At 38.6% G+C, this 26,977-nt stretch overlaps 4 protein-coding genes across 5 annotated transcripts; 3 read left to right on the top strand and 1 right to left on the bottom strand.

Moving 5' to 3' along the window:
• Positions 1–1,612: 1,612 nt before the first annotated feature.
• On the bottom strand, positions 1,613–7,321 carry LOC112775205 (uncharacterized). 2 transcript variants are annotated; one of them, XM_025818692.3, is made up of 10 exons: positions 7,148–7,321; positions 6,723–6,786; positions 6,025–6,585; positions 4,953–5,156; positions 4,672–4,836; positions 4,158–4,526; positions 3,976–4,055; positions 3,290–3,656; positions 2,468–2,680; positions 1,613–2,226 (listed from the first exon to the last, which is right to left on the bottom strand). In XM_025818692.3, the coding sequence occupies exons 2-10, from the start codon at positions 6,756–6,758 to the stop codon at positions 1,888–1,890; spliced, it is 2,334 nt and encodes a 777-aa protein (XP_025674477.1). In that variant the 5' UTR covers positions 6,759–6,786; positions 7,148–7,321; the 3' UTR covers positions 1,613–1,887. The 2 variants fall into 2 exon arrangements, with proteins under 2 accessions (XP_025674477.1, XP_025674476.1); XM_025818691.3 differs by having other exon boundaries at positions 4,158–4,529; positions 7,148–7,305.
• Positions 7,322–7,939: 618 nt separating this feature from the next.
• Positions 7,940–8,767, top strand: LOC140182439 (uncharacterized). Its single transcript, XM_072228647.1, has one exon. It carries the CDS (start codon positions 7,940–7,942, stop codon positions 8,765–8,767), a length of 828 nt encoding a protein of 275 aa, XP_072084748.1.
• Positions 8,768–14,117: 5,350 nt separating this feature from the next.
• Positions 14,118–14,765, top strand: LOC112779170 (uncharacterized mitochondrial protein AtMg00310-like). The gene has a single exon (XM_025823415.1). It carries the CDS (start codon positions 14,118–14,120, stop codon positions 14,763–14,765), a length of 648 nt encoding a protein of 215 aa, XP_025679200.1.
• Positions 14,766–14,920: 155 nt separating this feature from the next.
• Positions 14,921–15,802, top strand: LOC112779171 (uncharacterized). Its single transcript, XM_025823417.1, has one exon. It carries the CDS (start codon positions 14,921–14,923, stop codon positions 15,800–15,802), a length of 882 nt encoding a protein of 293 aa, XP_025679202.1.
• Positions 15,803–26,977: the final 11,175 nt, after the last annotated feature.

The following is a 26,977-nucleotide window of genomic DNA, read 5'->3' on the forward strand; positions in this document are numbered from 1 at the left end:
CAAACAAACAAGAGATTGAGCGCATGTGAATACAACGCGCAGATCATGATGATTTGGCATCAAGAAATAGATTTTGTTTAAGTTAAAAAAAAAAATTAAAGATTTTGATCAGCTGCAATGTGAGGCACGTGAATTGTTTCGACATAGGAGAAAGAGTAAAGTAAAATAAAATAACCCCGAGAGAATACAGAAGGAACCGTTCTACCAGGAGTGATTGTGATCCAGTACATCTATTTGATCAAGGGAACACAGTAGAGATTCTGAGCGGGAGAGAGACTCAACTCAACTCAACTGTGATTCCCTTGATTAAAAGGATGGAATGAATCATTATACTCACAAAGTCACAAACAACTCAACACAGTATAAACTATAAAGTAGAAACTAGTGTGAAAACTGAAAAGTGAATTGAACGCTACTTGCTATGCATTTATATAGCCACAAAGTGGAGCCCTACTTTTTCTTCTTCTTGGGCCGGGCTGTTCAGCATCACACGCACAATAATCCCTCCAAATATTTTTTTAGTGGACCAAAATATGAATTTCATTTAATAAATAGTTAAATACATATATTGCTATCTTGTTTACCAAAAAAAATATCTTATTATCTTAAAAAGTTAATTTTCATGTACGGTTATTGTTTACACAGATAATTAATAGCTATCAATTTACCACCAAAAAAAATTTTTTCAACTCTATTCAAAAAATCATCTAAACACATAAATGAATATGTAAAAATAGTATATCAAATTCTAATTCATTGATTTTCTTTATATACATTTTAAGAATAAATTATCAAATTAGTCCCAGAAAGATTACTCATTTTTTAAATTGGTCTTCGAAAGATTTTTTTCATCAAATTCGTTGTTTAAAGATTTTAAGTTAGTTATGTTAGTTATTCCGTCACTTTCTTTGTTAATAGTGTCAAAATTTGTTAATGTGGTAAGTTAAGTGGCACCTCAATAGACACCTAAGAGTCTTAATTGACTATTAAAATAATTAGTTTATGAAATTATATCAAATCAATTTCAAATTGAGATATTTTAATATCTCAATTTCTTTCTTCAATTAGATTTTGATTTGATCTAATTTTGTAAAATTATTATGTTAAGACTTCTAGGTATGTGTTGGATTTCAATAAACATGCCATATTAACAAATTTTGACACCATTAACAAAAAAAAGTGACGGACTAACATGACTAATTTGAAATCTTCAAAGGACGAATTTGATTAAAAAAATCTTTCGAGAACTAATTTAAAAAATGAGTGATCTTTTAAAAATTAATTTGACCATTTACTCTATATTTTAATTTTAACTAGCTGCGGAAAAATTTTCTACAATCATTTTTTTGTTCAAAAAAAACAAACCCTCCTAATTAAAGTCTTCCATTTGTTTTTAGAAAAAAAGGTGAAATTTTAAAAACTTGGGTTAACATTCATTAAATTATTAACCACTTAGAGACGGTTTGGTTTGCATGGTTATCCACGAAAACGGGAAAACACAGCTCTGAAAGTAGTCATTACCCATTAGTCAGTCAAGCCTATTCACAAATCACAAGACCAGGATCAAAGAGTATTCCACTTTGGTTAAACATTCAAGCCGCACCTATAGAAATTAGAAAGATAAGAGAGTTTAGACTTTTATATATATAATAAAATTTCATTCATCTCTCTATGTATTAACTTGAACACTTTATTTCACATGCATAGTTACACGCACTGTACAGAGACATAGGTTGATTAATGTGATCGTGCAGGAATTGCTGGTAAGTTATCAGGGCAAACTCATACGAGTGCATCAAGAATTCCTTTCATCCTGTTGGATCTTCATCATAAAGTTGATTTGGAATTGTTCCATCCAGAAATTGCAATTTGATCCTCACATCATTTTTAAGATGTTTCTTGAAGCTGTTTCGTCCAGTCAAAAGGCTCCCACTCTTTAGAGAAGCTAGCAACTGCTTGCTTCTGTACATCCACCGCTTCATACCGTCGACGCCGATACATGTCTTCCTCGGCAGACTTCAGCATCCCTCTTATTACATTCAAGCCAAGGTTGCCCTTGAACTGCTTCTCGTCATCAATAACATGGACAAAACCTTTGTTTAGTCCAAACTCAACATGGAAGTATGGAAAGTGCTTTGGAATCGAATTCCGCAGTCCCTTCTGGCTTGTGTCGATGAGTTTCTTAGCATTGTGCTGGCTCCATTCATCTTCAGCTTCATCAATTGCCTATGGTGAACACAATGTCAGGACAGATTCTACAATATTCAATTTGACATAGCGCATGCAACCACACAAGATAATAAATCAAATCGATTTCAATAGATGCTGTGGAAGAATTATAATTATAATTATAATCTCTAAGAAAAACAAGGAAATTTTGTTCAAAAAAATTAATGAAGAAACCCAGATCATTTCACATAAATGAAAAAGCATTGATTACAACTTAAGATGATGTTAGACATCTCACCTTTTTAAAGTACAAAGGAGCCTCTTTGGCAATATCTTGGGGTAACGGAATGCACTCGACCATACAATGTCGTCTTTGTTGTGCCAATCCCATCACGGTTTCAAGAAACACCACCTCCTTCTCTTGCTTTGCAAACATCATTATTAGGCATTTCTTGAAGTTTCGAATTTCAGTCCACACATTATCATCCACCGTCCTTGTAGCTGATTCATGCTGCAATATAAAAGGATAAGACAAAGTTGGAAATGTTTAGTAATAAAATAAAAGAAAAAAGCACCTTATGGCACAAATCAACTAGCTCAAAAATATATGGACCTTCTTTAAATTCACATCAAATATATGATACTTAAATGTTAGGATCGATATAAGAATTAATCGTACCGAATTTGGATCCTCTAAAGTGAGGAAGTTGGTAAAGTGAAGAATTAATCACCATTGATTTTGTAATTTTCATGAAGTGTGTGCCCCACTATCTTAATTTAAGAGTGATTAACTCCTCACTTTACCACTTTACCAACTTCCTCACTTTAGAAGGTCTTCATCCATCTGAACAAGTCATCACCCCAATTTCCAGAAGAATGCATCAAATACACTCCTCATTACTATGATCATTTCAACATTTCATTCACACCTTTTATTTAAGAATGGTTATCATCCTAAAGGAAAATCTTCCAAGAGCTGAATCTTAGTAAAATATCGTCTCCATTATTTATTTATTTATTATTATTTTCTGTAAAGTGATTCAAGTGAAACCCAAGGTAATACTGCTTTCAATTGGCCTAGCCTTTGAAAGGAACACGAACACTAGTAGAATAAGCTAACCTGAATGGGTAAAATGCAGCAATGGCCAGGTGCTACAGGCTGCCACTGTGGCAACATAAGATATGTGAAATTTGCAATTGATACCACCAAATGCATTGGCCGATTTGGATTTTCCAAACAAAAGAGGCAGCGCTCTTGCTGAGTCAAGAATCGATTTTCACGATTGTTTTTCTGAATAATCTTGTGATCATCATCACCTGCACGTGTCTTTCTACTCTTTTTGCTTGGACCATCATCATAGTCATATTCATCATCGGCCCGACTAGAAACCTTAAACTGCTTGTTCTGCATGATCTTGCGAGCAAGATGCATGTCAGCATCATCCTCTCCTTTTTTCTGTTGAGCATATACTTTTTGTGTAGCATATCTTGAATAAAATAAAAACACAGTAAAGAAATCATAAGAAAATAATAAAAAAAAAACAAATATATATATATATATATATACAAGAACACACTAGCAGCCGATAAAAATAATAACATTCGTAGAAAGTTGCACAGAAAAATAAAGAAATGACAACCCCCCCCCCCCCCTTCTTTTCTTTTTGCTGCTATAATAGAAATTTCCCCTTAGACTCTGTTCTGATAATATCAGAAGTGAATAAGTTGCATGCATATGGAGAAACAGGAAAAGGGAAAGAAGGGGGGGGGGGGGGAGTATGTATGATTTCAAGATAGTAAAAATACCTGCTAGAATCCCCTTCAGATCTTGATCTAATTGTATGAGCTTGATTTCCCTGTTGTGTGTTCATAATCTTTGCTTCTTGCTGTCCACCAAAAGAGTACTAATTAAAAAACAATACAGTCAAAGTAATTCTGAAACTAGAAAGGCGTGCTCCCTTGACGATTAAATGACTTTATGGTCTCACCATTAGTTTCTCGGCTTCTTCGTGCTTTCCTTTCAAACGAAGTTGCATAGCCTTCGCTGCCAGCTGGTTTGCAGTCATCCCAGTCTTCACCATTTCACTGCTATTGCCAGGTGCATTTGCTTCAGATGAATCATTTACTGGCTCAACACCTTCTACAGCAGAACCATCAGAATTGCTACTCTTGTTGCTAACAAATTCACGCATGAAGCTTCCATCATTAGAAAATTTATTTAGGCTAGATGCCGCTGCAGAAATGAGTGCAGCTCCCTCAGCAGAATGTTGACTTTTTCGCTTTCCCCAAGATAAAGAATCTCGAACTTTAGGTGCTTTCATTTCACCATGCCGGACAGAAACATCCTTCAAGTAGTCCTGCTATTGTTATATTATAAAAATTCAGTGAAATGAAACGGAATATACTTCACGGTCTCAACAAAAGTGATTTTGATATTATAATAAGTTTCTGAAGAAATAGTCATTGAACAAAGAAGAATGCAATAGTTCTCTTATTTGTTACCCTTTTATAATCCCTTCGGCTTTGCTTATCGGTATCTGATTTCTCTTCTGTTTCACCTCTTTGCCTACTTCTTATGGCACGTAGATGAGCACGAGCTGGGGCAGCTGCGTTTGATGCAACAGATGCAGTCAAGTCACCAAGAGAACCCCACCTCTCAGCTACAGCCTGTGTGTATCCATATAGCAAAAAGCCAAAATTTTAAAAGATGGACTAGGATTTATTTTTCTAGCGTGTGCGAGTACAAAACAAATGAAAAATATCTGGAAAGTATGTAAAAAAACCTCCTGAAAGCTACGCCCTTCTCGAGCTGCTTGCTCTTGTGCACGCTTTAAAGCTTTAAGTCTCCAACTTGCTCCCCCATCCCCAACAAGGGAAGCAGATAAAAGTCGGTCTGCACCAACTTTAGTCCCATCACTTTCTTCTGGGTAGCCACTTCCATTATCCTTCAGATATGGATTCAACTCCTTAGGATTCACCTTAATTGGCTGAAGGAAAAAAAATATTTAGTCTTTTTAATCCTACAATAGCCATGAGAATAAAAGGAGCAGACAAGCTGCAAACAAAATGGAAATATTCTTCACCTATTCAAGTGTCAAAAGCAAAGTGAAATATTGGTCAAACGAGATCTACATGTAAACGGTCTTTCTATAGACATGATACATGACAGAGCACAATGGCGTCGTTTGATTCATGTAGCCGACCCCACTTAGTGGGACAAGGCTTTGTTGTTGTTGTTGTTGTTGTTTGTATTCAAGTGTCAAAAGCAAAGTGAAATATTGGTCAATCATTATTCCTTCAAATAAAAGTATACAACAGTAGATGAGCCAAATAGGTTGTAGACACACAGCAAAATCAAATCATATGTAAGAATCAGGAAATTTACTTTTGTGAATAATATTAGCAAATGTCAACATACTCATTGTTCTCATTTAGAAAAGCCAAAAGGTCAGCAGGTACATTCTTACTGAACCCTGTTATCTGAAAGCTTTTTCAACATTTTTTTTTAATACACTTTCTTTGCTTTCTTCATTTCAACTTGCTCTTCTCATATATTTATTTTCAGGAAAAGTTATACTGGGGTGATGAAATATAATAACGTGTTTTTTTTGCTCGCATTTGTTGTTCATATTTAATGCTATTTAGTTTACCTGTTGCCTTCTCTTTTCGTTCATCCTTTATTTTTATTCTTGTTATGGTATAGTAAAAAATGAGACCACCAAACTTTGTTCAATAAGACGAAATTCAAGTAAGCAACAAAATGTTAACAAACAACAAACAATCAGAAGATAAATAAAGAACTGAACAGGAGAACAAGAAGCTTAAGGGCGAAAAATTATCGATACTGATTCATACCTCCTCAACAGGATCTTCCTCTGGCAATTTCTCCACTGTATCTGAAACTGTTGGTCCCTTACTCTCAGGCCTAAGCATCCAATCCAATCCCATTTCTTTTCTTGAAATTTCATTCTCACTTATAGAATCTGCTGCAATATTTGCAGCTTCACCTTTTACCTTGCTCTTTTTACTCCCGTGTTTTCTATTTGTCTTTTGATGCCTCCCCTTTCGATCTTTGAAATCCTTACTAACATCGGAAGAGGATGATGAGAATTCCTCAGATGAATATCCTTTTTTCCCACTCCTTGATCTTGATCTTCGTTTTGACCTTTTACAAGAATCATCTGATGAACCATCATCCCTTTTCTTTTTTGCTTTCTTCGTATTCTTCTTTGCATCTTGGTTGCTTTCATACTCTGATGAAGAACTTTCATCTGATGAATACCACTTCTTCCTAGAACCTTTCTTTATCTTTTCAAGTTCTTCATCATCAGAAGAGCTGTTCCTAGAACTCTTCCCTTTTCCCTTATTTTTTCTCCTCCTAATATCTGATTTAGAAACCAAGTCCTCGTCTTGCATCTGTCAGACACATAATTAAGCCAAAAGAAGTACAAACACAATCAGAAATGCCACACACCAGATGGAATCCGAGAAAATGGAAGAAATAGTGAAAATAACAACAAAGGCACAATGATAGATAAGCAAACCCTACCGACCTGGTCACGAGGAATGAATTTCACCTCAGAAAGCATTTTCTAAATTGTTAGACTGTTGCAATCCCTGTATAAGAACAATGGTAAAAATTACAAAAACAATCAATTGCATAACACCAAACCAAAACAATTAAGCATGAAAAATAGTGTAGAACAGAAAAACTACATAAAAAGAGATACGCAATAGCTCCCAAAACTTACTGAACTCGGAATCATCAACGTTACAAATTGAAATATGAAAATTCTCAACCATACATCCAATCCAAGTGAATCAATCAAAAATGACGAGCTTAGTAGTTCAAAACCAAACACAAAATCACGGAGTTGCACGAATGCTACCAAAGGAAAAAGGATAAAAAAAATTTTGAAAAAAAAAGAAAACAGTAGTAGAAAGATGAAGGAACAATAGCAGGAGGGAGTTGACATACCTCTGCGAGATGTGCATCCACAGAAGATGGCTGCGAGGGGGAGAGCGCGGCGGTGCTGTAATTCAGACACCAGTAGCTGGCGGGGGCGGAGACAGAAGGAAGAACCCAAGAAGGATGCGTCGCTCGTGGGGTAGCACTTCTCAAACAATATTTTTTTTTTTTTGGGTCAAAGCTGAGACCATAGGCTGGCCCAGATCCGAAAGTAAACCCTGCCCTCTACCCGACCCGGTTCACAAACTTGCTTTCTTTGCTTGGATACCTAACTTTTTTTTAACTTGCTTTGTCCAAATGATATATCTTGGATGAGCCGGCCCATTGAATATTGTGAAATGTGGATTTTTGTGGACTGAAAATTATTTCACTTTCTTTGGGCTTTGGGGTGTTCGGCCTAGTCATTTGTGTGAGATAATAATTGGCAAAAAAAAATTCTTAGTACTACTCTTTTTTTTATTAAGACAAAAGAAAGTTATACTCTGCATAGCAAAATGTAAAAAAAAAAAATTTATACTCTCTCTATATGATTTTTGTCCCAGAGTAAGAATTTAAATGCAACCTAGCAGTGCCACTTTCACCCTGCATCAATCCCAATTGTAGGGAGAACAAAAAGCTGGAAGTAAAAGCAACTTTTCTCCAACAGTGGAGCCTTACGCTCTCCAACAGTGGAGTTGTTTTGCTTCGACAAGCGGAGCCATTAGTCAACAAACTTCTCAAATCCAATTCAGTTATAAATACAAAGACAATCATAAATCAGCCAAGGGAGAAGCAATAATAAGGAACACAAATAAGCAAGGCATGGAAGGTATCGGAAATGCAGGCATGGACAGAGATGTTCTAGACTTGGAGGAGTCCCCAGCTCAACAAGGAGACAACCCAGACCAGAAACTAGTCAGCAGAGTATTAACAGGAAAGGTGCTAAATACAGTCACAGTGCGTAAAACGATTCTCAACATGTGGGGAGATCTACAGGGACTGGTGATTACCAATGCAGGACCAAACTCCTTCATCTTAAACTTCAAAAGTCAGGAGGAAGCAAGAAGAGCGTATGATGGTGGACCATGGAGAATAGAAGGACATATGTTGAGCTTGCAGTGGTGGAGTCCAAACCTGTCCATTGAAGAGGTAAACAACAATCAGCTTCCTATTTGGATTCAAATACATGGACTACCTTATGATAGAATTAATATAAAGAATGCTGAAAAAATAGGAGAAATAGTAGGGAGAGTCATAAGTGTTGAGAATCCATTTGTTGAAGGGAATATGCTCAGATCCTTTTTGAGGGTTAGGGTAGAGATAAATATTCAAACACCTCTGAAAACTGGATTTTGGCTCAAAAGAGATGATGGAAGTCATTCATGGGTTGAGTTCAAATATGAAAAATTGTATGATTACTATTATAAATGTGCGAAAATTGGGCATGACAAAAGAGCATGTATTGAAGAGCTGGCTATGTCATTAGTAAACCCAACAATTCCTAGATATGGACCAGAACTTTCAACTCCGGGACTGAGATCAATAGAGAATGAGACAAGAAAGGCAGGAATTAGGAGGAGAAAGGAAGAACACAACAACTGGGTGGAGGAGTTATGGGAGGAGCGTGAGAGAAGTTTTCAAGGGAGATAGTGGCTGAAAAGAAAATCACAAGGGGAGGAAGGAGGGTCAAATTAAGGGAGTGTAAGAAGTTCTCAAGCCAGTGCCTTTGCAAAATCTTGGGGCAGATTGGCAAATCCATAGGAGCAAATGGGAGGGAGACAAGTGGCAACACAGGAAGCTCAAGATCAGGAGGAAGTGGCTGATGATGAAGAAATGGACGGTGATGAAGACAATAATATATTGGATCTAGGTGATGGGACAGCATACCAGGAGAAAGGGGAAAATAAAAAGGGTATTCTAGAAAAACAACAAACTAGTGAATCAGTAGCAATGGAAAACGTGAATGATGTCAGGGAATTAGGAAAGGATGGGGAGAATGGGAAGGATAACAACAAGATCCCTATGAGGTATATAGAGAAAGGTGGGCCAAGCAGGAGAAGAATGGACAGATTAAAAAAGAAGGCATGGGCTGAAGGCCCAACAGGGACAGCCAGCAAATTAATAGTGGGCCAACTGAAAAAGGAAGGAATCTTACTATTGGACAATTATTGAAGGAATTCAACAAGAAGATGGCGGAAGAAGGAAGGAAGAGAAATACAGAAGAGGAAGTGGAAGAGGAGGCCCAAAATAGAAATAATAGGGAAGTTGATGGGATAGTAAGCCAAGATCAGAACAAGGAGGAAAAACCAGAACAGAATAGCAAGCAGCTAGTCACAGAAAGTGATGGAGGGTTCTACTATGTTGAACTAGTTGAAGAAGAAGAAGAACTAGAGCAGGAAAATAACAAAGCAATTGTAGTGGCCAGGGAATATGAAATAGAACTTGCTCGAAGAATGGAGGAAAAGATGAAACTCAAAAGAAGAAGAGGAGACGACCAGCAGGGACATATAGGAAATTGCCTGGAAGAAGAAGAGGAAGCTGCGAAGGTGTGGAGAGCTATCAAGAAGAACAAGGTGGTCGGAGGCCTCGTGGAAGAGATGGCTAACGAGGATGAATCACAGAACAGAGGAGACAACTTGGGAAACTCAATGGCTGATGAGGAGGCAGGCCTACACATGCCCCCAACTTAACCATGAGTGTGATAGGTTGGAACTGCCACGGGATTGCGGCCCCCGCGACAGTTTCTGAACTGCATAGCATGTGCAAACAAATAAAGCCTGCAATAATATTCCTAATAGAGACTAGAGCTAGAGAAGACACTATTAAGAAGTTGAAAAGAAGGGTGCATTTTGAGAATGTATTTCACATAGAACCCCGGGGACTGTCCAGAGGGCTATGTTTTTTGTGGAATGAAATATATAATATTGATATTTATTTTTGGTGTGATAATCATATAAAAGCTCGGATTGACGATAGGAAAGAGAAGATATGGACATGTAATTTTAACTATGGAAACCCACGCTTTGGAAGAAGAAAGGAGCAATGGAGAGCAATCACAGCAAACAATTGTAATGAGGAAGAGCCGCATGTATTCATAGGAGACTTTAATGACATTTTGAGTCAAGCGGAGAAAATTGGTCTACATCCAAAGCCACAAAGCCAGATAAGAGAGTTTAGGCAATTTATGGATATGAATTGTCTTATGGATTTAGACCTAAAAGGTGGAAGATTACGTGGTTTAGCAACATGAGGAATGGATTCATCACTAGGGAGAAAATAGACAGGACATTAGCCAATTGGGAATGGAGAGCTTTGTACCAGCATGCGTCACTCATAGCTTTACCAGCAATAAGTTATGACCATTGTCCGATAGTCTTAAACCTCAATCAAATTCAAAGAAGGGAGAAGAATTTTAAATTTGAGGCGTTTTGGGTCGATCATGACGAGTGTGAGAATGCAGTAAGGAAGGGCTGGGATAAAGAGAATATTCATGGATGCGATTGGGAAGGAATAACAAGAAAAATAGAAAATTGCAAAGAGGAGCTTAAGAAGTGGAGCAAGAAGACTTTTAAACGTGCAGATAAAGAGATCTACAAATTGAAGGATGAATTGAAGAAGCTACAAGATTCGAACTTAACACAAGAAAAGCAGGAGAGGATACAATTAATAAAGGAGAATATAATAGTTCTATAGAAGCAGGAAGAGAAATATTGGGGACAAAGAGCCAGGTTGAAATGGTTGAAATGGGGAGACAAAAATACATCTTTCTTTCATGCCACAACCATTCAAAGAAGAGAAAGGAACAAAATTGACAAACTGAAAAATGAAGCGGGATCATGGATGGAAGACAGGAAAGAAATCATGAAACACATAGAAGAAAAATTTGAAGCGTTATTTACTTCTAACAGCAAAAGAAACCTTGCAGAAACTCTAAATAAAATACAAGCAAGAGTCACAGAGGATATGAACAAGGGGCTGATCTCAGAAGTCACTGAAGAGGAGGTTAGAAAAGCAGTTTTCAGCATGGACGGCCTCAAAGCTCCAAGGCCAGATGGTCTGAATTAGAGGTGTTCAAAACCGATCCAAACTAAACAAAACCAACCAATCGAATCGGAAAAATCGAAAACCGAACAAACCAAAAATCGAAAAAACTGAAAAAATGATATTTTGCAATTTTTTCAGTGGTTCGGTTTAGTTTTCGGTTCTTTCAGTGAAAATCCTAACCGAACCGAACCAAACTGGTTCACTTAAAAACCCTAATATTTAAAGCTTCCTCCCCCAAGCAAATAACCTAGCTAGCCGCCACTCTCACCACTCGACCACTCCACAGTGCCAAAACTCCTCCTCCCACCCTCCTCTCTGCATCTGACTCGCCGGACAGCACCGTCGTGGCGGCCCTTCCGCATCGCGCTCCCTCTTCTCGGCGTGGTCCTTTCTCTCCCTCCCTTCCTCGCCGCGCTTCCTTCTCGTCGTCGCACACTAACCCTCAGTTAGATAGCGAGCCCAGACCCCATAGCTCCCCTCCCTTTCCCCTGCACAGCGCTGTCTCTGATATTGCAGTGGTGTCTTCGACATCACAGGTTGCTGATTGCAGCGTCATAATCGTCCTCCACTACTCTGCCATACATCTCAGTCCAGTCCAGTCCAAGAGTGTCGTCGTCCTTCTCAGTCTAGTCTCGTCCCCTCTGTAGCAGCCGCCGACCCACCGTGTCTCCCTGTCCAGCATCTCCGTCTTCTTTAGTAGGATTTTTTTAATTCTGATGATTTTGGGTTTCAACTTGTGTTTATGATTCTGAATTTTTATTTCTATTTTGATGATTCTGTCATTCAAATTCTGTGTTTAGGATTATGATTTTTTATTGTATTTTCAAAATCTGTTATAATTATGTAGTTATGGGACTTGGTGTTAAACCTCTTTTATTGTTGATTTGTTTTTTATTGATTATTATTCCATATTGAGTATTTATTGTTGATTTTTTGGAAATGTTATTGATTATTTGTTGAACCTATTTTATTTTGTTGTTCTGCTGCTTCTGTTAAACTTTTATATGATTCTTTGTTTCCAATTTTGATTTTTAATGCATATATCCTCGAACTCCAGCTCTATCTCCTGGTTTATCTACAGCTCTAGCCGGCTCTCATGGTATCTCAGATAGTCATGAATGTCGCAACCGGCTGGATTTGTTTGAATTTCTGCTTCTGTTTGAATAATTTATGTTCTATATTCAGTGTATTTTGAAATCGCTAATTGTTTTTGATGGTTGTATTTGTTTATGCAGTTTGTTGTATTTGGAAGTTTTAGCTTATGAATGTGTATTATTTCTAATTGTTAGGGTTATAGGTTCTGATTGTTAAAGGAGGTGTGTTTTTTATTGTTAGGTTTCTAGGTTCTAATTGTTGTATTTGGGGGTTTTAGCTTATGAATGTGTATATTTATTTGATTAGGGAAATTGCTTATGATTGATCAATGTATTTGTTTAGAGAAATTGGTTCTGTGGTTCACTGTTCAATGTATTTGTTTAGGAAAATTGCTTCTGATTGTTCAATGTATTTGTTCATTGTTGGTGAGCATGTTGAGAACTATCACTGCCACTACTGTTGGCATAATGCTGTGATCAAGTATCTTTCATTAATGGAACGAAGCGAGGTAATTGTTTTGAGATGGTACAAGCAGCTGCGGGATGCATAAACAGTGGTCAGAATCTTGCAATTGACTGCTTTCCGTGTTGTAAATTTGTGGCTTTATTAATCAGGTAGAACTTGAAAAGCTTAGGAGATGCTCTGTCCAAGAATTATGTGACTGCCGGAAGATGTGTAATCTTGAAAACCTACCTTGATTGAAAAACCGAACAAACCGAACCGCATATTAATTAAACGATTGGATCGGATGACTTTTCTCTAAAAAACCGAACCAAATCGCACCGCGAATACCCCTAGTCTGAATGGGTTATTCTACCAAAAACACTGGGAGATAATTAAGAAGGAGGTATGTGCAGTTGTTAAAGAATTCTTTCGAAATGGGAGTTTTCCAGAAGAAATTAGCGAAACCACAGTTGTTCTAATTCCAAAAGTCAAGAATCAGGAAAGACTTAATCAGTTAAGACCAATCAGTTGCTGTAACTTTATCTACAAGATTATAACAAGGATTATAGTGTTAAGATTGAAAGGGATATTGGAGGATATAGTGTCACCAACTCAAAACACCTTTGTGGGGGGAAGACTCATACAAGATAATGTAGTGATCGTCCAAGAAGTGTATCACAGCCTAAACAAGAAAGGAAGAGAGGGATCCCAGAATATAGCGATCAAGTTGGATATGAACAAGGCATATGATAGACTAGAGTGGGATTTTATCGAGAAGGTGCTTCTGAAATTAGGATTTATCGAAAGTTTGGTTGAATTGGTAATGACGTATGTCAGAAGTGCAAACTATAGGGTAAAGGTCAATGGAGAGTTGTCTAAGAGGATCAAACCACAAAGAGGTCTTCGACAAGGGGACCCACTGTCTCCCTACCTTTTCATCTTAGCAGCTGAAGTATTCACGATTCTAATGCAAGAGGCTCAGGAGAAAGGCCATATAACCGATCTACAGATAGCTTCAACGACTCCGGTCCTCACTCACTTGTTGTTCGCAGATGATTGCATCATATTCACCAAAGCAAGGGAGGATGAGATTTTTCAGATCATCACCGTTCTTAATGAATACACAGAGGCATCCGGACAAAGGATAAACTTAAACAAGTCAGGTATCACCTTTGGAAGCCAGGTGTCGATAAAGACAAGGGTAGATATTGAAGAAATTTTAGGAATGATAGCATGGGACATGCCAGAGAAATACCTAGGGCTACCAGCTATATGAGGAAGGTCTCAGAACAGGACGCTAGCATGGATTGAAGAGAAAATCACGAGTAAAATGGAGGGATAGAAAGAAAAGTTGTTGAATCAGGCAGGCACAGAAACATTAATAAAATCAGTTATACAAGCAATTCCATCATATGCCATGAATATTATAAAGTTTCCCAATAGCTTCTGCAGGAGAATTTTCTCAAAGGTGGCGCGATTCTGGTGGGCAACCACCGGGAAAGAAAGGGGCATTCATTGGAAAAAATGGGACTGCATTACGGATAGCAAGAGCAGCGGGGGGTTGGGATTTAAGGATCTCAAAAAACATAATACTGCTTACCTTGCAAAACAAGCGTGGAGAGCAATGAAGAATTCAGATGCAATCTGGGTCCAGGTACTCAAATCAATATATTTTCCGGATGAAAACTTTTGGACAGCAAAATGTAAAAAAGGCGCATCTTGGGTTTGGAGAAGCATATTGCATGGAAGAGAACTATTAAAGGAAAAAGCTAAGTGGAGCATAGGGGATGGGTCCAAAGTAAGTATCTGGAAAGACAATTGGATCACTGGGAGAAGCAAGCTCCTGGATGCGAACAGTACAGATGATTCGAAGGTAAAAAATCTCATTAAAAACGGGGAAGGGTGGAACAGAGAAATAATTGTAAACAAATTTTCCCAGGAAGTCTGCAAAGAGATTCTTAGCACTCCTGTTAGTGTAGTGAATAGAGATGACTACTTATACTGGCCATGGAAGGAGGACAGAAGTTATTCCATAAAAACTGGATATTATGCTGCAAAAAAATAGAGCATGACTCGAAAAATGGAAATCCATCAACAAGTAAAGACAAAAGGGAGATTTGGAAAGAGGTTTGGAGAATGGAGGTTTCACAAAAAATCAAAATGTTTTTATGGAAAGCTTGCCAGGACATATCAGTGGGCTCAAATTTGTATAAACGGAGGATGGCACAAGATCCATTGTGTCAGATATGCTTAAATGGGATGGAGACGGTCGAACATGCTTTACTGCGATGTGATTGGGCGAGAGCAACATGGTTCAGGGCGGAATGCCAATGGACCCCAACACCGGAGACAGTGAACTCAATTGAAAGTTGGATGGTAAAGTGTATAAGGAGGATAAGAGAAGGAGGCGGAGACGATCAAGATAAGAGGATTAGTAAGCTCGGATTTCTCTTGTGGGAGATATGGAAAATCAGGAATAACAAACTATTTCAACAACAGGAAGTGAATCCAAGTTGGACAATCAGCAAAGCAAGAACACTAGAGACAGTTTATGGGAAACTAGCAGAAAAACAGCAGACACAAAAAAGAGAAGCCAATAGGAGCAGAACTTACCCGGTGACATGGAGACCTCCTCCTGAAGATTGGCTGAAAGCAAATGTTGATGCTGCCTTTCGAAAGGAGAATGAGACAGGTGCAATAGCTGTGGTGATCAGAGATAGCAAAGGAAACATGGTATTAGGATTTTTAGGGAAGATTCAAGCTAAATCAAGCACTGTGGCTGAGGCCCAAGCAATAAGACAAGCTTTAATCATAGTGAACAATTTGAATATGGGTAAAATGCTAATAGAATCGGATAATTTAAAGCTCATTCAAACAATCAAATCCAAGACAACCATTGGAGAAGCATCGGCTATCATCCAAGATATTCAAATTTTAATGGAAAAATTACCTGAAAAAGGAATGACTTGGACTCCCAGGAATGGAAATCGGCTTGCTCATGCAGTGGCAAAAGCTGCGGAATCAGAAACGTTACATTCGACCTGGAGCTGTCAACCACCTGCAGAAACACGAAGCATCCTTAGGAGTGAGATTCGAACATAAATTAAGAATGCCAAAGATTAAAGAAAGAACAAAAAGGGGAAAAAAAAGAAAAAAAGAGGCTAATTTGAAGAAGCTCGCACCAGTCTTGAGGCAGCAAAATATGAGTTAAATCCGGATCATTATGATCTGAGGCAGAGAGCCTGCATGCATCCAACGGCGATGCAGTCTCACGGGCAAATATCCAGGTTTGAGTTTCAACCACATCTCCACAGGTTGGGGTTGAAATTAAAATCGGAGATACAGAAGGAAAAGACGATGCGGGAGAAGAAGATGCTGAAGGAATTGGCTGCGGTACAAGAGGCAGGGGTTTCTGGGCGTTGTGAATCGAACCTCCTGGGCAATGGTGAAAACTGCTGCGGTGACTAGATGGGCTACACTGGAGGCTCCAAAAAATTTAGTCTCTGACAGCGAGCTGTCCACAAGGCGCCACCATCGCTCAGATTTCTGGTTCCCACGCCAGTTCAGCAATGAAGAAGATGCTTCAAAACATGTAAAATTTAGCCGTTTCTCTAGTGCAACAGATGGGTAGGCGGAGTGAGTACTGTAACAACCTCCCCTTCTAGAAACAAAATTAAATTTGAAGTTTGAAAATCAGTTAGGAGATAAGTTTAGAATTTTGAAATTTTGGATAGGAACCTGGTAACCACCCTCAGTTTGAAATTTAAAATATCCTAACTACCCCATCCCCAAATGTATATAAATAGGGGAGCACCCATAAGTAGAAAATCACTTCTCTCAAACACTTATCCTCTCCCTTCTCTCTCTACAAAGAAATAACATTCTGTGGGCAAACACAAGAGGCAAGCTCAAAGAAGCGTTAGAAAAGAAGGTAGGGAATTATGCCTTTCTTACTTATGTTGGCATGTAGTATGCTTTATTTTGTTTTCTTCCATCCATGCATGGCTACCACCTTTCATGTATTTTATGGCATGAATTATTCTTTGCTTATCTCTCATCTACATTGAGCATGATTATCTATTTTGTCAATTATACCCTCTTGAATCCATTAATATGCATCCCATATCTTTTCTATGTGCATTTACATGACCCTTTAATCACTATTCCTTTTATGTTGAGAGTACATGCCCCTTTATAACGTTTTATTAAATTATTTAACCTTTCCTAATTTTACTATGTGCCCTTACATGACCTTTGATACCGTTACATGACCTTTGATACTGTTACATTATTATTATTCCTTTTATGTTGAGAGTACATGCCCCTTTATAACGTTTTATTAAATTATTTAACCTTTCCTAATTTTACTATGTGCCCTTACATGACCTTTGATACCGTTACATTATTATTATTCATTTTATATTGAGAATACATGCTCCTTTTTATATCTTGTTCAAGGAACCCTATTTTATTATATGCAACTAAATGACCCCTTATATTATTATTGCTCCTTTATTTTAAAGATCAAGGGTACATACTTCTTATAATATCTAATCCAAGTATTTCAAATACTCACTTTCTTACTATATGCACTTAGATTATACTTTTTACATTATATCATTAATATCTTCTTAGGGTCAAGAGTACATGTTTTCTTATAATTGTTTTATTCAGCTAATTAATATCCTATTTTTTTTAATTTATACCCCTCTAGGGACGAGAGTACCTACTTTCGTATAAAATCTTATTCAAACATGCTTATTTTATCATGATATATGCCTCTCCTCTCGCATGGTTCATTTTTGTATATGCCTAAATAACCGTACTTGTTAAAGAACTGAGGGAATGATCCTTCGGTAAGGGAAGGTGACCCCCAAAGACAAGATAATCGAGATGATCCTTCGGTAATGGAAGGTGATCGAATCGAGATGATCCTTCGGTAAGGGAAGGTGATCGGCAAACCTTTGGGAACCTTCGGTAAGGGAAGGGGACTCCCATCAATTTTATATAATAAAGATACCTTTGTTGATATAACTCTTTTCTTGTGTATGTCTAAATAACCTTGATTGTAAATTGAACTGAGGGAATGATCCTTCGGTAAGGGAAGGTGACCCCCAAAGACAAGATATCGAGATGATCCCTCGGTAAGGGAGGGTGATCGATCGAGATGATCCTTCGGTAAGGGAAGGTGATCGCCAAAACGTTTGGGATAAGAACCTTCGGTAAGGGAAGGGGGACTCCCACTTATACCGGTTTGAACTCAATACCCTCCATATAAGTTATAAATTAAGAAAGAAAGAAGGCACGAATGAAAGCTTGAGTTCTATGTTTTCCTTAGATTTAATTATGATTATGTTGATGTTATTATCCTTCTATTTTCCTATATGTTTCCCCTTTCTTTTACACACATGTTTTACAAAAAAAGAAGATGCATATTACATGCCATGTTATACGCTTGTTTTTAAAATCCCGCACGTGGGCTGGAGATGGATATGGAGGTGTTACATAGCACTCCTACTGAGACGTTAGGTTCTCACTCCCTTTCCTTTTCCCATACTATCTCCAGAGGAACATGGCACAGCGGAGAGAGACGACGCAGTGCCCCCCTGAGGGTAACTTCTGAGTATGACCCCTCGAAGCACGCGTGGGTAGTTGCGACCACTACTACCGTGCTCCAAACTATCTACTTAGGTCGAGAACTCGTAGAAGAAGAACCCCAGCTGCCCGTCATAACCTTCCTAGATAGGGACGCTTCAACATCTAGGAAGCGGTCATCCAAGGTGGTACACCTTAAGTCCGACCCCGAGACCGAGGAAGAGAAATCCGACAACCCTGGCCAGAAGGAAGACACCATGGAGGAGGACCCAGAGGAGAAGTTGAACCCTGGTGGAAGCCCAAAGGTGGAATACGTGCCCTACTCCCCCATTTCGGCACCCCGTCGAGTTTTGGTTCATCCCACGCAACGGAACCGGGTCTTCACTGCGCGAAAGGGTGTTGGAGGGAGACCCCTGGTACCTCGATTCATAAATAACTGAAGAGTCCTGATCAAGGATGGGATAGGATGCAAGTATGGGAGCCTCTTCGACGAGATTAGTTTAGGACGTATTAGTTTCCTTTCTTGTTTTAGTTTACTATAAGTATTTCATACTCACGGTTAAGATGCTATTTCATTTTTATTAAAATTCCAACGTTTTAGTGTTACCCATTTTTCGCTCTACGCGCATTTACTCCTTCCTTGCGTAACGATTTAGTCATTTCTTTGCTTAATCGAGTGTGACACCTTATTTTAAAGACCCCCACGATAGTATAAAACTTAGGGTGTTACATTATTGGTATCAGAGCAAAGTCGATCCTAGGAGATATGACTAATGAAGCCTCTTCCTATGGTGATCCATAAACAGGAAATGTCCAACAGTTCTCCCACCCTCTGCCGATGCACCCCAACGTCAAGGACGAGTCTTTGCCCTTAGCAGGTCTGCCAGAGGGTTTGCATCCTCATTTCAGGTAGATCATACCTTGCTAACCTAATGTGCCTCCCTTTAGTAGGATTAGACATCATCCTAGGAATGGACTGGCTCAACGAAAACCGAGTCTTGTTAGATTGTTTTGAGAGAAAAGTCATCTTCCCTTCTCAATCCATACGAGACCCACGTGACCTTCCCAGATCCTCCGAAGACACCAGTACGAGACAAGAATATGCCTTGCTAAATTCGGTAGAAGCAGACTCCTATCAGGAGTTCTGTACCAGTAGTACACGACTTTTCAGATGTCTTCCCCGAAGATATACCCTCGTTTCCCCCAACACGAGAGGTTAAGTTCTCCATAGAATTGATGCCTGGGACAGGGCCAATCTCCATAGCCCCTTACCGGATGGCTCCAGTGGAGCTCACTGAACTAAAGAACTAACTAGAGGAGCTGCAGTATTGTTTGTGAAGAAAGAAGACGGCAGCATGCGTCTCTGCGTGGACTATAGGCAACTCAACAAAATCACGGTGAAGAACAAGTATTCCCTCCCAAGAATCGAGGACTTGATGGACCAACTACAAGGTGCAACAGTGTTCTCAAAGATCGACCTGAGATCAGGGTATCATCAGATAAGGGTAAGAGAGGAAGACATTCTGAAGACAGCATTTCGAACGAGATACGGACACGACGAGTTCACAGTAATGTCTTTTGGGTTGACCAATGCCCCCGCCGTCTTTATGGACTACATGAATAGAATTTTTTTACCTTACCTCGACAGTTTCGTGGTGGTATTCATAGATGATATTTTGATTTTCTCCAAGACAGAAGAAGAACACAGGGAGCACTTGCGTGTAATACTGGGAACCCTTCGAGAGAAAAAGTTGTACGCAAAACTATCCAAGTGTGAGTTTTGGATGAAGGAGGTACAATTTCTTGGACACATGGTTTCTGGCAACGGAATATCAGTGGATCCCAGTAAGATAGACTCGGTACTAAACTGGGAAAGGCCAACGTCAGTCACAGAAATAAGGAGTTTTTTAGGATTGGCGGGCTACTATAGAAGGTTCATAAGAGGGTTTTCTCAACTAGCCCTGCCGTTAACCCGTGTAACCAGGAAGGATACTCCGTTTGCTTGGACGCCAGACTGCGAAAGAAGCTTCCAAGAGTTAAAGTGTCGCTTGACATCCGCCCCAATACTAGTCTTACCTAACCCCGACATGGCCTTCGAAGTTTACTGCGACGCCTCAGGACAAGGATTGGGTTGCGTACTAATGCAATAAGGTAGTGGCGTATGCGTCAAGACAACTGAAGACCCACGAAGCCAACTATCCAACTCACGACCTTGAACTAGCCGCGATAGTATTTGCGCTGAAGACATGGAGGCATCATTTGTACGGAGTTGGGTTTTCAAGTATTCTCTGATCATAAGAGCTTAAAGTACCTGTTCGACCAGAAGGAACTCAACATGCGACAAAGGAGGTGGATGAAGTTTCTTAAAGATTATGACTTTGTTCTAAATTACCACCCAGAAAAGGCTAACTTGGTGGCTGACGCTTTGAGTCGGAAGGTACTCAAGGCATCATGACTAATGATAAAAGAGGCAGAGTTGATAAAGAATTTCAGAGACATGAACCTACAAGTCACCCTCGCTCCAAAAAGCATACGTCTGAACCACCTAACAGTGACAAGTCAATTCAAAGAACAAATAACTAAGGCGCAGAGTTCCGATCCCGATTTTCAAGAAACCCTGAGCCTTGTCAAAGAAGGAAAATTGAAAGGCTTCATCGAAGGAGAGGACAAGGTGTGGAGATACCAAGGTCGAATCTGTGTCCCAAAGGAAGGCGATCTTCAAAGCAAGATTGCGGAAGAAGCCCACAAAAGAGATTTTACCATTCATCCTGGCATGACAAAGATGTACCATGATTTGAAAAAGATGTTCTGGTGGCCAGGAATGAAAAGAGATTTAGCTACGATCGTGAATAAATGTCTGGTTTGTCAAAAGGTAAAAATTGAACATCAGAAACCATCAGGGGTATTGCAACCCCTTGGCATCCCAGAGTGGAAATGGGAGGACATATCGATGGATTTCGTCATGGGACTACCTCGTACTCAAACAGGGCGTGACGCTATATGGGTCATCGTGGACCGACTTACAAAGACTGCCCATTTTCTACCAGTCAAGGCGACCGACTCATTGGAAAGACTAGCCACGCTATATATCAAAGAGATCGTGAGGTTACAACAACCATAGTCTCGGACAGAGACCCAAGATTTACCTCGAGGTTTTGGAACGCACTACAGAAGGCATTCGGGACAAAATTGTGCCTGAGCACATCGTACCACCCGCAAACAGATGGACAAACGGAGAGGACCATCCAGACGTTGGAAGACATGTTATGAGCTTGTGTCCTGGACAGACCAGGAAAGTGGGAGAGTCACCTACCACTGATCGAGTTTGCTTATAACAACAGTTACCGTGGTCGCATCGGGATGGCACCATATGAGGCACTGTACGGGCGAAGATGCCAATCTCCTTTATGTTGGTACGGACCAGAAGATAAAGGCTACTTAGGACCGGAGTTAGTAAGACAGACCACAGAAGATATCAAGAGGATAAGAGAAAGAATACGCACCGCCCAAAGTCGACAAAAGAGTTATGCAGATCAACGATAAAAAAAAAAACCCCTCGAATTTCAGGAAGGCGATCACGTATTCCTAAAAATCACCCCCACCACCGGGGTAGGGAGGGCTCTCAAGGTACGAAAACTAAGCCCCTGGTACCTGGGTCCATTCCAAATCCTCCGGCGTATAGGAAAGTCGGCATACCAGCTTGCCCTACCACTAAATCTATCAAGACTACACAACGTGTTCCACGTGTCCCAACTCCGAAAATACCAGCACGATCCAAGCCATGTGTTGCAGCAAGAGGATGTAACACTCAAAGACGACCTGACTTTTGAACTACTAGCCATGGAGATTGTAGACAGAAGCATGAAGCAACTAAGGAGCAAGACGATACAACTGGTAAAAGTGGCATGGGGTAGCGGCAATTCCAGAGACTACACATGGGAAAAAGAGGCAGACATGAGACAGAAGTTCCCGAATTTGTTTACAGGTAACAATCGTGGTGAGGATTTCCTTTTCTCCCCAACAATAGAAAATTTCAGTAAGGCCCCTAAGTTAATTAAGATGACCCTTATCGACCAAGTTCAGACATGGAATTTGGGGACAAATTCTTTTCTTACGGGGGTGATAATGTAACAACCGCCCCTTCTAGAAACAAAATTAAATTTGAAGTTTGAAAATCAGTTAGGAGATAAGTTTAGAATTTTGAAATTTTGGATAGGAACCTGGTAACCATCCTCAGTTTGAAATTTAAAATATCCTAACTACCCCATCCCCAAATGTATATAAATAGGGGAGCACCCATAAGTAGAAAATCACTTCTCTCAAACACTTATCCTCTCCCTTCTCTCTCTACAAAGAAATAACATTCTGTGGGCAAACACAAGAGGCAAGCTCAAAGAAGCGTTAGAAAAGAAGGTAGGGAATTATGCCTTTCTTACTTATGTTGGCATGTAGTATGCTTTATTTTGTTTTCTTCCATCCATGCATGGCTACCACCTTTCATGTATTTTATGGCATGAATTATTCTTTGCTTATCTCTCATCTACATTGAGCATGATTATCTATTTTGTCAATTATACCCTCTTGAATCCATTAATATGCATCCCATATCTTTTCTATGTGCATTTACATGACCCTTTAATCACTATTCCTTTTATGTTGAGAGTACATGCCCCTTTATAACGTTTTATTAAATTATTTAACCTTTCCTAATTTTACTATGTGCTCTTACATGACCTTTGATACCGTTACATGACCTTTGATACCGTTACATTATTATTATTCCTTTTATGTTGAGAGTACATGCCCCTTTATAACGTTTTATTAAATTATTTAACCTTTCCTAATTTTACTATGTGCCCTTACATGACCTTTGATACCGTTACATTATTATTATTCCTTTTATATTGAGAATACATGCTCCTTTTTATATCTTGTTCAAGGAACCCTATTTTATTATATGCAACTAAATGACCCCTTATATCATTATTGCTCCTTTATTTTAAAGATCAAGGGTACATACTTCTTATAATATCTAATCCAAGTATTTCAAATACTCACTTTCTTACTATATGCACTTAGATTATACTTTTTACATTATATCATTAATATCTTCTTAGGGTCAAGAGTACATGTTTTCTTATAATTGTTTTATTCAGCTAATTAATATCCTATTTTTTTTAATTTATACCCCTCTAGGGACGAGAGTACCTACTTTCGTATAAAATCTTATTCAAACATGCTTATTTTATCATGATATATGCCTCTCCTCTCGCATGGTTCATTTTTGTATATGCCTAAATAACCGTACTTGTTAAAGAATTGAGGGAATGATCCTTCGGTAAGGGAAGGTGACCCCCAAAGACAAGATAATCGAGATGATCCTTCGGTAAGGGAAGGTGATCGAATCGAGATGATCCTTCGGTAAGGGAAGGTGATCGGCAAACCTTTGGGAACCTTCGGTAAGGGAAGGGGACTCCCATCAATTTTATATAATAAAGATACCTTTGTTGATATAACTCTTTTTTTGTGTATGTCTAAATAACCTTGATTGTAAATTGAACTGAGGGAATGATCCTTCGGTAAGGGAAGGTGACCCCCAAAGACAAGATATCGAGATGATCCCTCGGTAAGGGAGGGTGATCGATCGAGATGATCCTTCGGTAAGGGAAGGTGATCGCCAAAACGTTTGGAATAAGAACCTTCGGTAAGGGAAGGGGGACTCCCACTTATACCGGTTTGAGCTCAATACCCTCCATATAAGTTATAAATTAAGAAAGAAAGAAGGCACGAATGAAAGCTTGAGTTCTATGTTTTTCTTAGATATAATTATGATTATGTTGATGTTATTATCCTTCTATTTTCCTATATGTTTCCCCTTTCTTTTACACACATGTTTTACAAAAAAAGAAGATGCATATTACATGCCATGTTATACGCTTGTTTTTAAAATCCCGCACGTGGGCTGGAGATGGATATGGAGGTGTTACATAGCACTCCTACTGAGACGTTAGGTTCTCACTCCCTTTCCTTTTCCCATACTATCTCCAGAGGAACATGGCACAGCGGATAGAGACGACGCAGTGCCCCTGAGGGTAACTTCTGAGTATGACCCCTCGAAGCACGCGTGGGTAGTTGCGACCACTACTACCGTGCTCCAAACTATCTACTTAGGTCGAGAACTCGTAGAAGAAGAACCCCAGCTGCCCGTCATAACCTTCCTAGATAGGGACGCTTCAACATCTAGGAAGCGGTCATCCAAGGTGGTACACCTTGAGTCCGACCCCGAGACCGAGGAAGAGAAATCCGACAACCCTGGCCAGAAGGAAGACACCATGGAGGAGGACCCAGAGGAGAAGTTGAACCCTGGTGGAAGTCCAAAGGTGGAATACGTGCCCTACTCCCCCATTTCGGCACCCCGTCGAGTTTTGGTTCATCCCACGCAACGGAACCGGGTCTTCACTGCGCGAAAGGGTGTTGGAGGGAGACCCCTGGTACCTCGATTCATAAATAACTGAAGAGTCCTGATCAAGGATGGGATAGGATGCAAGTATGGGAGCCTCTTCGACGAGATTAGTTTAGGACGTATTAGTTTCCTTTCTTGTTTTAGTTTACTATAAGTATTTCATACTCACGGTTAAGATGCTATTTCATTTTTATTAAAATTCCAACGTTTTAGTGCTACCCATTTTTCGCTCTACGCGCATTTACTTCTTCCTTGCGTAACGATTTAGTCATTTCTTTGCTTAATCGAGTGTGACACCTTATTTTAAAGACCCCCACGATAGTATAAAACTTAGGGTGTTACAAGTACCGGGTTGATTTGAGGGCATGGATTCTTTGTTTTGGCCTGGGCTGGTCTGATGGCCCAGGTTTCTATCTAAAAAAAAAATGTAATCTAGTATTTATAATTGAGTAGGTATTTTAATTTTTGTCAAGTTAGCAAATTAAATATGAATTTAATTTTGATGCATCTTTTTAAATAACTATTTACGCAGCCAATAAAACTAATTATTTTTTTTTATGATATGACATTATGTTATTAAATATTCGTATAAACTGTTTTACAAATTCATTAAATATAACTGTTTTAGTATTGTGCATTCACACAATATCTTCAATGAACATATGAGAAATTGGTTAACTATACGATTATGCAATTATTATAGAAAAATATGACTCAATTTTAAGCCATAAAATTATAAATAAGTAGTTGTAAATGTTTCTAAAACACGAACATAATACATACAAATATTTATCGCAAGTAGTGCTATATATTTTGAATTCTTCTTGGATCATATTCACGCATAGTACTATCGATCATTCATTCATTCATTCAATAATGATATGAATCGTTGAATTGTTGAATAAGAAGCTGCTTTAATGGCACCGCGCTAGCCACACCTATTCACACATTTAATCATGCTCCTAATAACATTTGTGATATACGGAGGGAAGAACAAAACATAGATTGATAGAACCACCTAGAAGGTTGCTCTATCTTATATACTATACTGTACAGAAATATGTATATCAGTATGTAATTGGATTGTGACACTTTGATAAATAATTGAGGCCACAACAAGAGACAGTGACAACAACAATCATATGTAGTTGAATGATTGCCATTCTGTATTTTTGTGTCTGCATATAATGCACGGAGAGAGACGGACCCATCTCTAATCAATAATTTTTTCTTCAATAATAAGCAAAATATATAATATCATAATATATACATACATGGGATAAGTTACAACAAAAATCAACAATCATATATCATATTAGATGTATATATGCATTTCAATTCAATGGCTTTGACGTGTTCTCAATTTATTAAAGTCCAAAATCCGAATGAGTAGTAACATTTTGTTTGATTCAATGGTGATAATGATTACGTAATGCACCTGGCATACAGAGTCTATTGCTTTGTATATACTAGTATAGTAATTTTTTTAATCTTCTAATTAAAAAAATTAATTATTGGAGCCAAAGCCGCAACTACAAGATGATCAAACGTAATTAAAGTCAAATCATTTTTACCTACTCCGATTCAAGTTGTATGGAGTATTAATACTATATGGTATATAAATATATAATAGGAAAATGCTGGCATTTATGTTACGAAGACTTTGTGTTAGTATGAAATGTAGGTAGCTACTAACATAGTTACAACTCAAATTAAAAGGTGGAATAATAGCCATCAAAATTGAAGTGGTGGCAACCTTTCATTGTGCCCTGGCGTCTCATGCATGCAAATGCAACATACTTGATATCTGCGGATCCTCCACATCATTAACCAGCTGTGATTCAACTATTAATTTTTGAAAGCAACATCAACATACATATCAATCTACGTATATCAAAACATAATAATCACCACAAATATTTTGAATTAAGCGCGTGGATAGACGTGATTTTCTATAGGGCTGTCAAACGGGTTAGTCCGGTCCATTTAGGCCCAGTCCGTTAAATTTGTAGGTTAAATGGGTTGATCCGTTTAATTCCATTTTATTCGCGGTCCAACATTTTTTAGTTCGGACTGTTTATGGTTAGTCCGATGAGTCAAACGGGCCAGCCCGTTTATCATTTTATTTTATTTTTTGAAAAATATTTTGATAAAAAATACCACTTTTAGATAAAAACCTTTAAAAATATATATTTTTTTAGTTGATGAGTCAGATTTTC

This window comes from Arachis hypogaea, chromosome 19 (genome assembly GCF_003086295.3).
Source record: "Arachis hypogaea cultivar Tifrunner chromosome 19, arahy.Tifrunner.gnm2.J5K5, whole genome shotgun sequence".
Lineage (NCBI taxonomy): Eukaryota > Viridiplantae > Streptophyta > Magnoliopsida > Fabales > Fabaceae > Arachis > Arachis hypogaea.

Coding starts and splice junctions, on each gene's coding strand:
- LOC112775205 (XM_025818691.3), bottom strand. CDS start 6,758: ATGCTTTCTGAGGTGAAATTCATTCCTCGTGACCAG. Junction 4,837..4,952: donor AAGGGCGTAGCTTTCAGGAG/GTTTTTTTACAT, acceptor GGATACACACAG/GCTGTAGCTGAGAGGTGGGG. Junction 4,056..4,157: donor AAGAAGCCGAGAAACTAATG/GTGAGACCATAA, acceptor TTTGGTGGACAG/CAAGAAGCAAAGATTATGAA.
- LOC140182439 (XM_072228647.1), top strand. CDS start 7,940: ATGGAAGGTATCGGAAATGCAGGCATGGACAGAGATGTTCTAGACTTG.
- LOC112779170 (XM_025823415.1), top strand. CDS start 14,118: ATGAATATTATAAAGTTTCCCAATAGCTTCTGCAGGAGAATTTTCTCA.
- LOC112779171 (XM_025823417.1), top strand. CDS start 14,921: ATGGCACAAGATCCATTGTGTCAGATATGCTTAAATGGGATGGAGACG.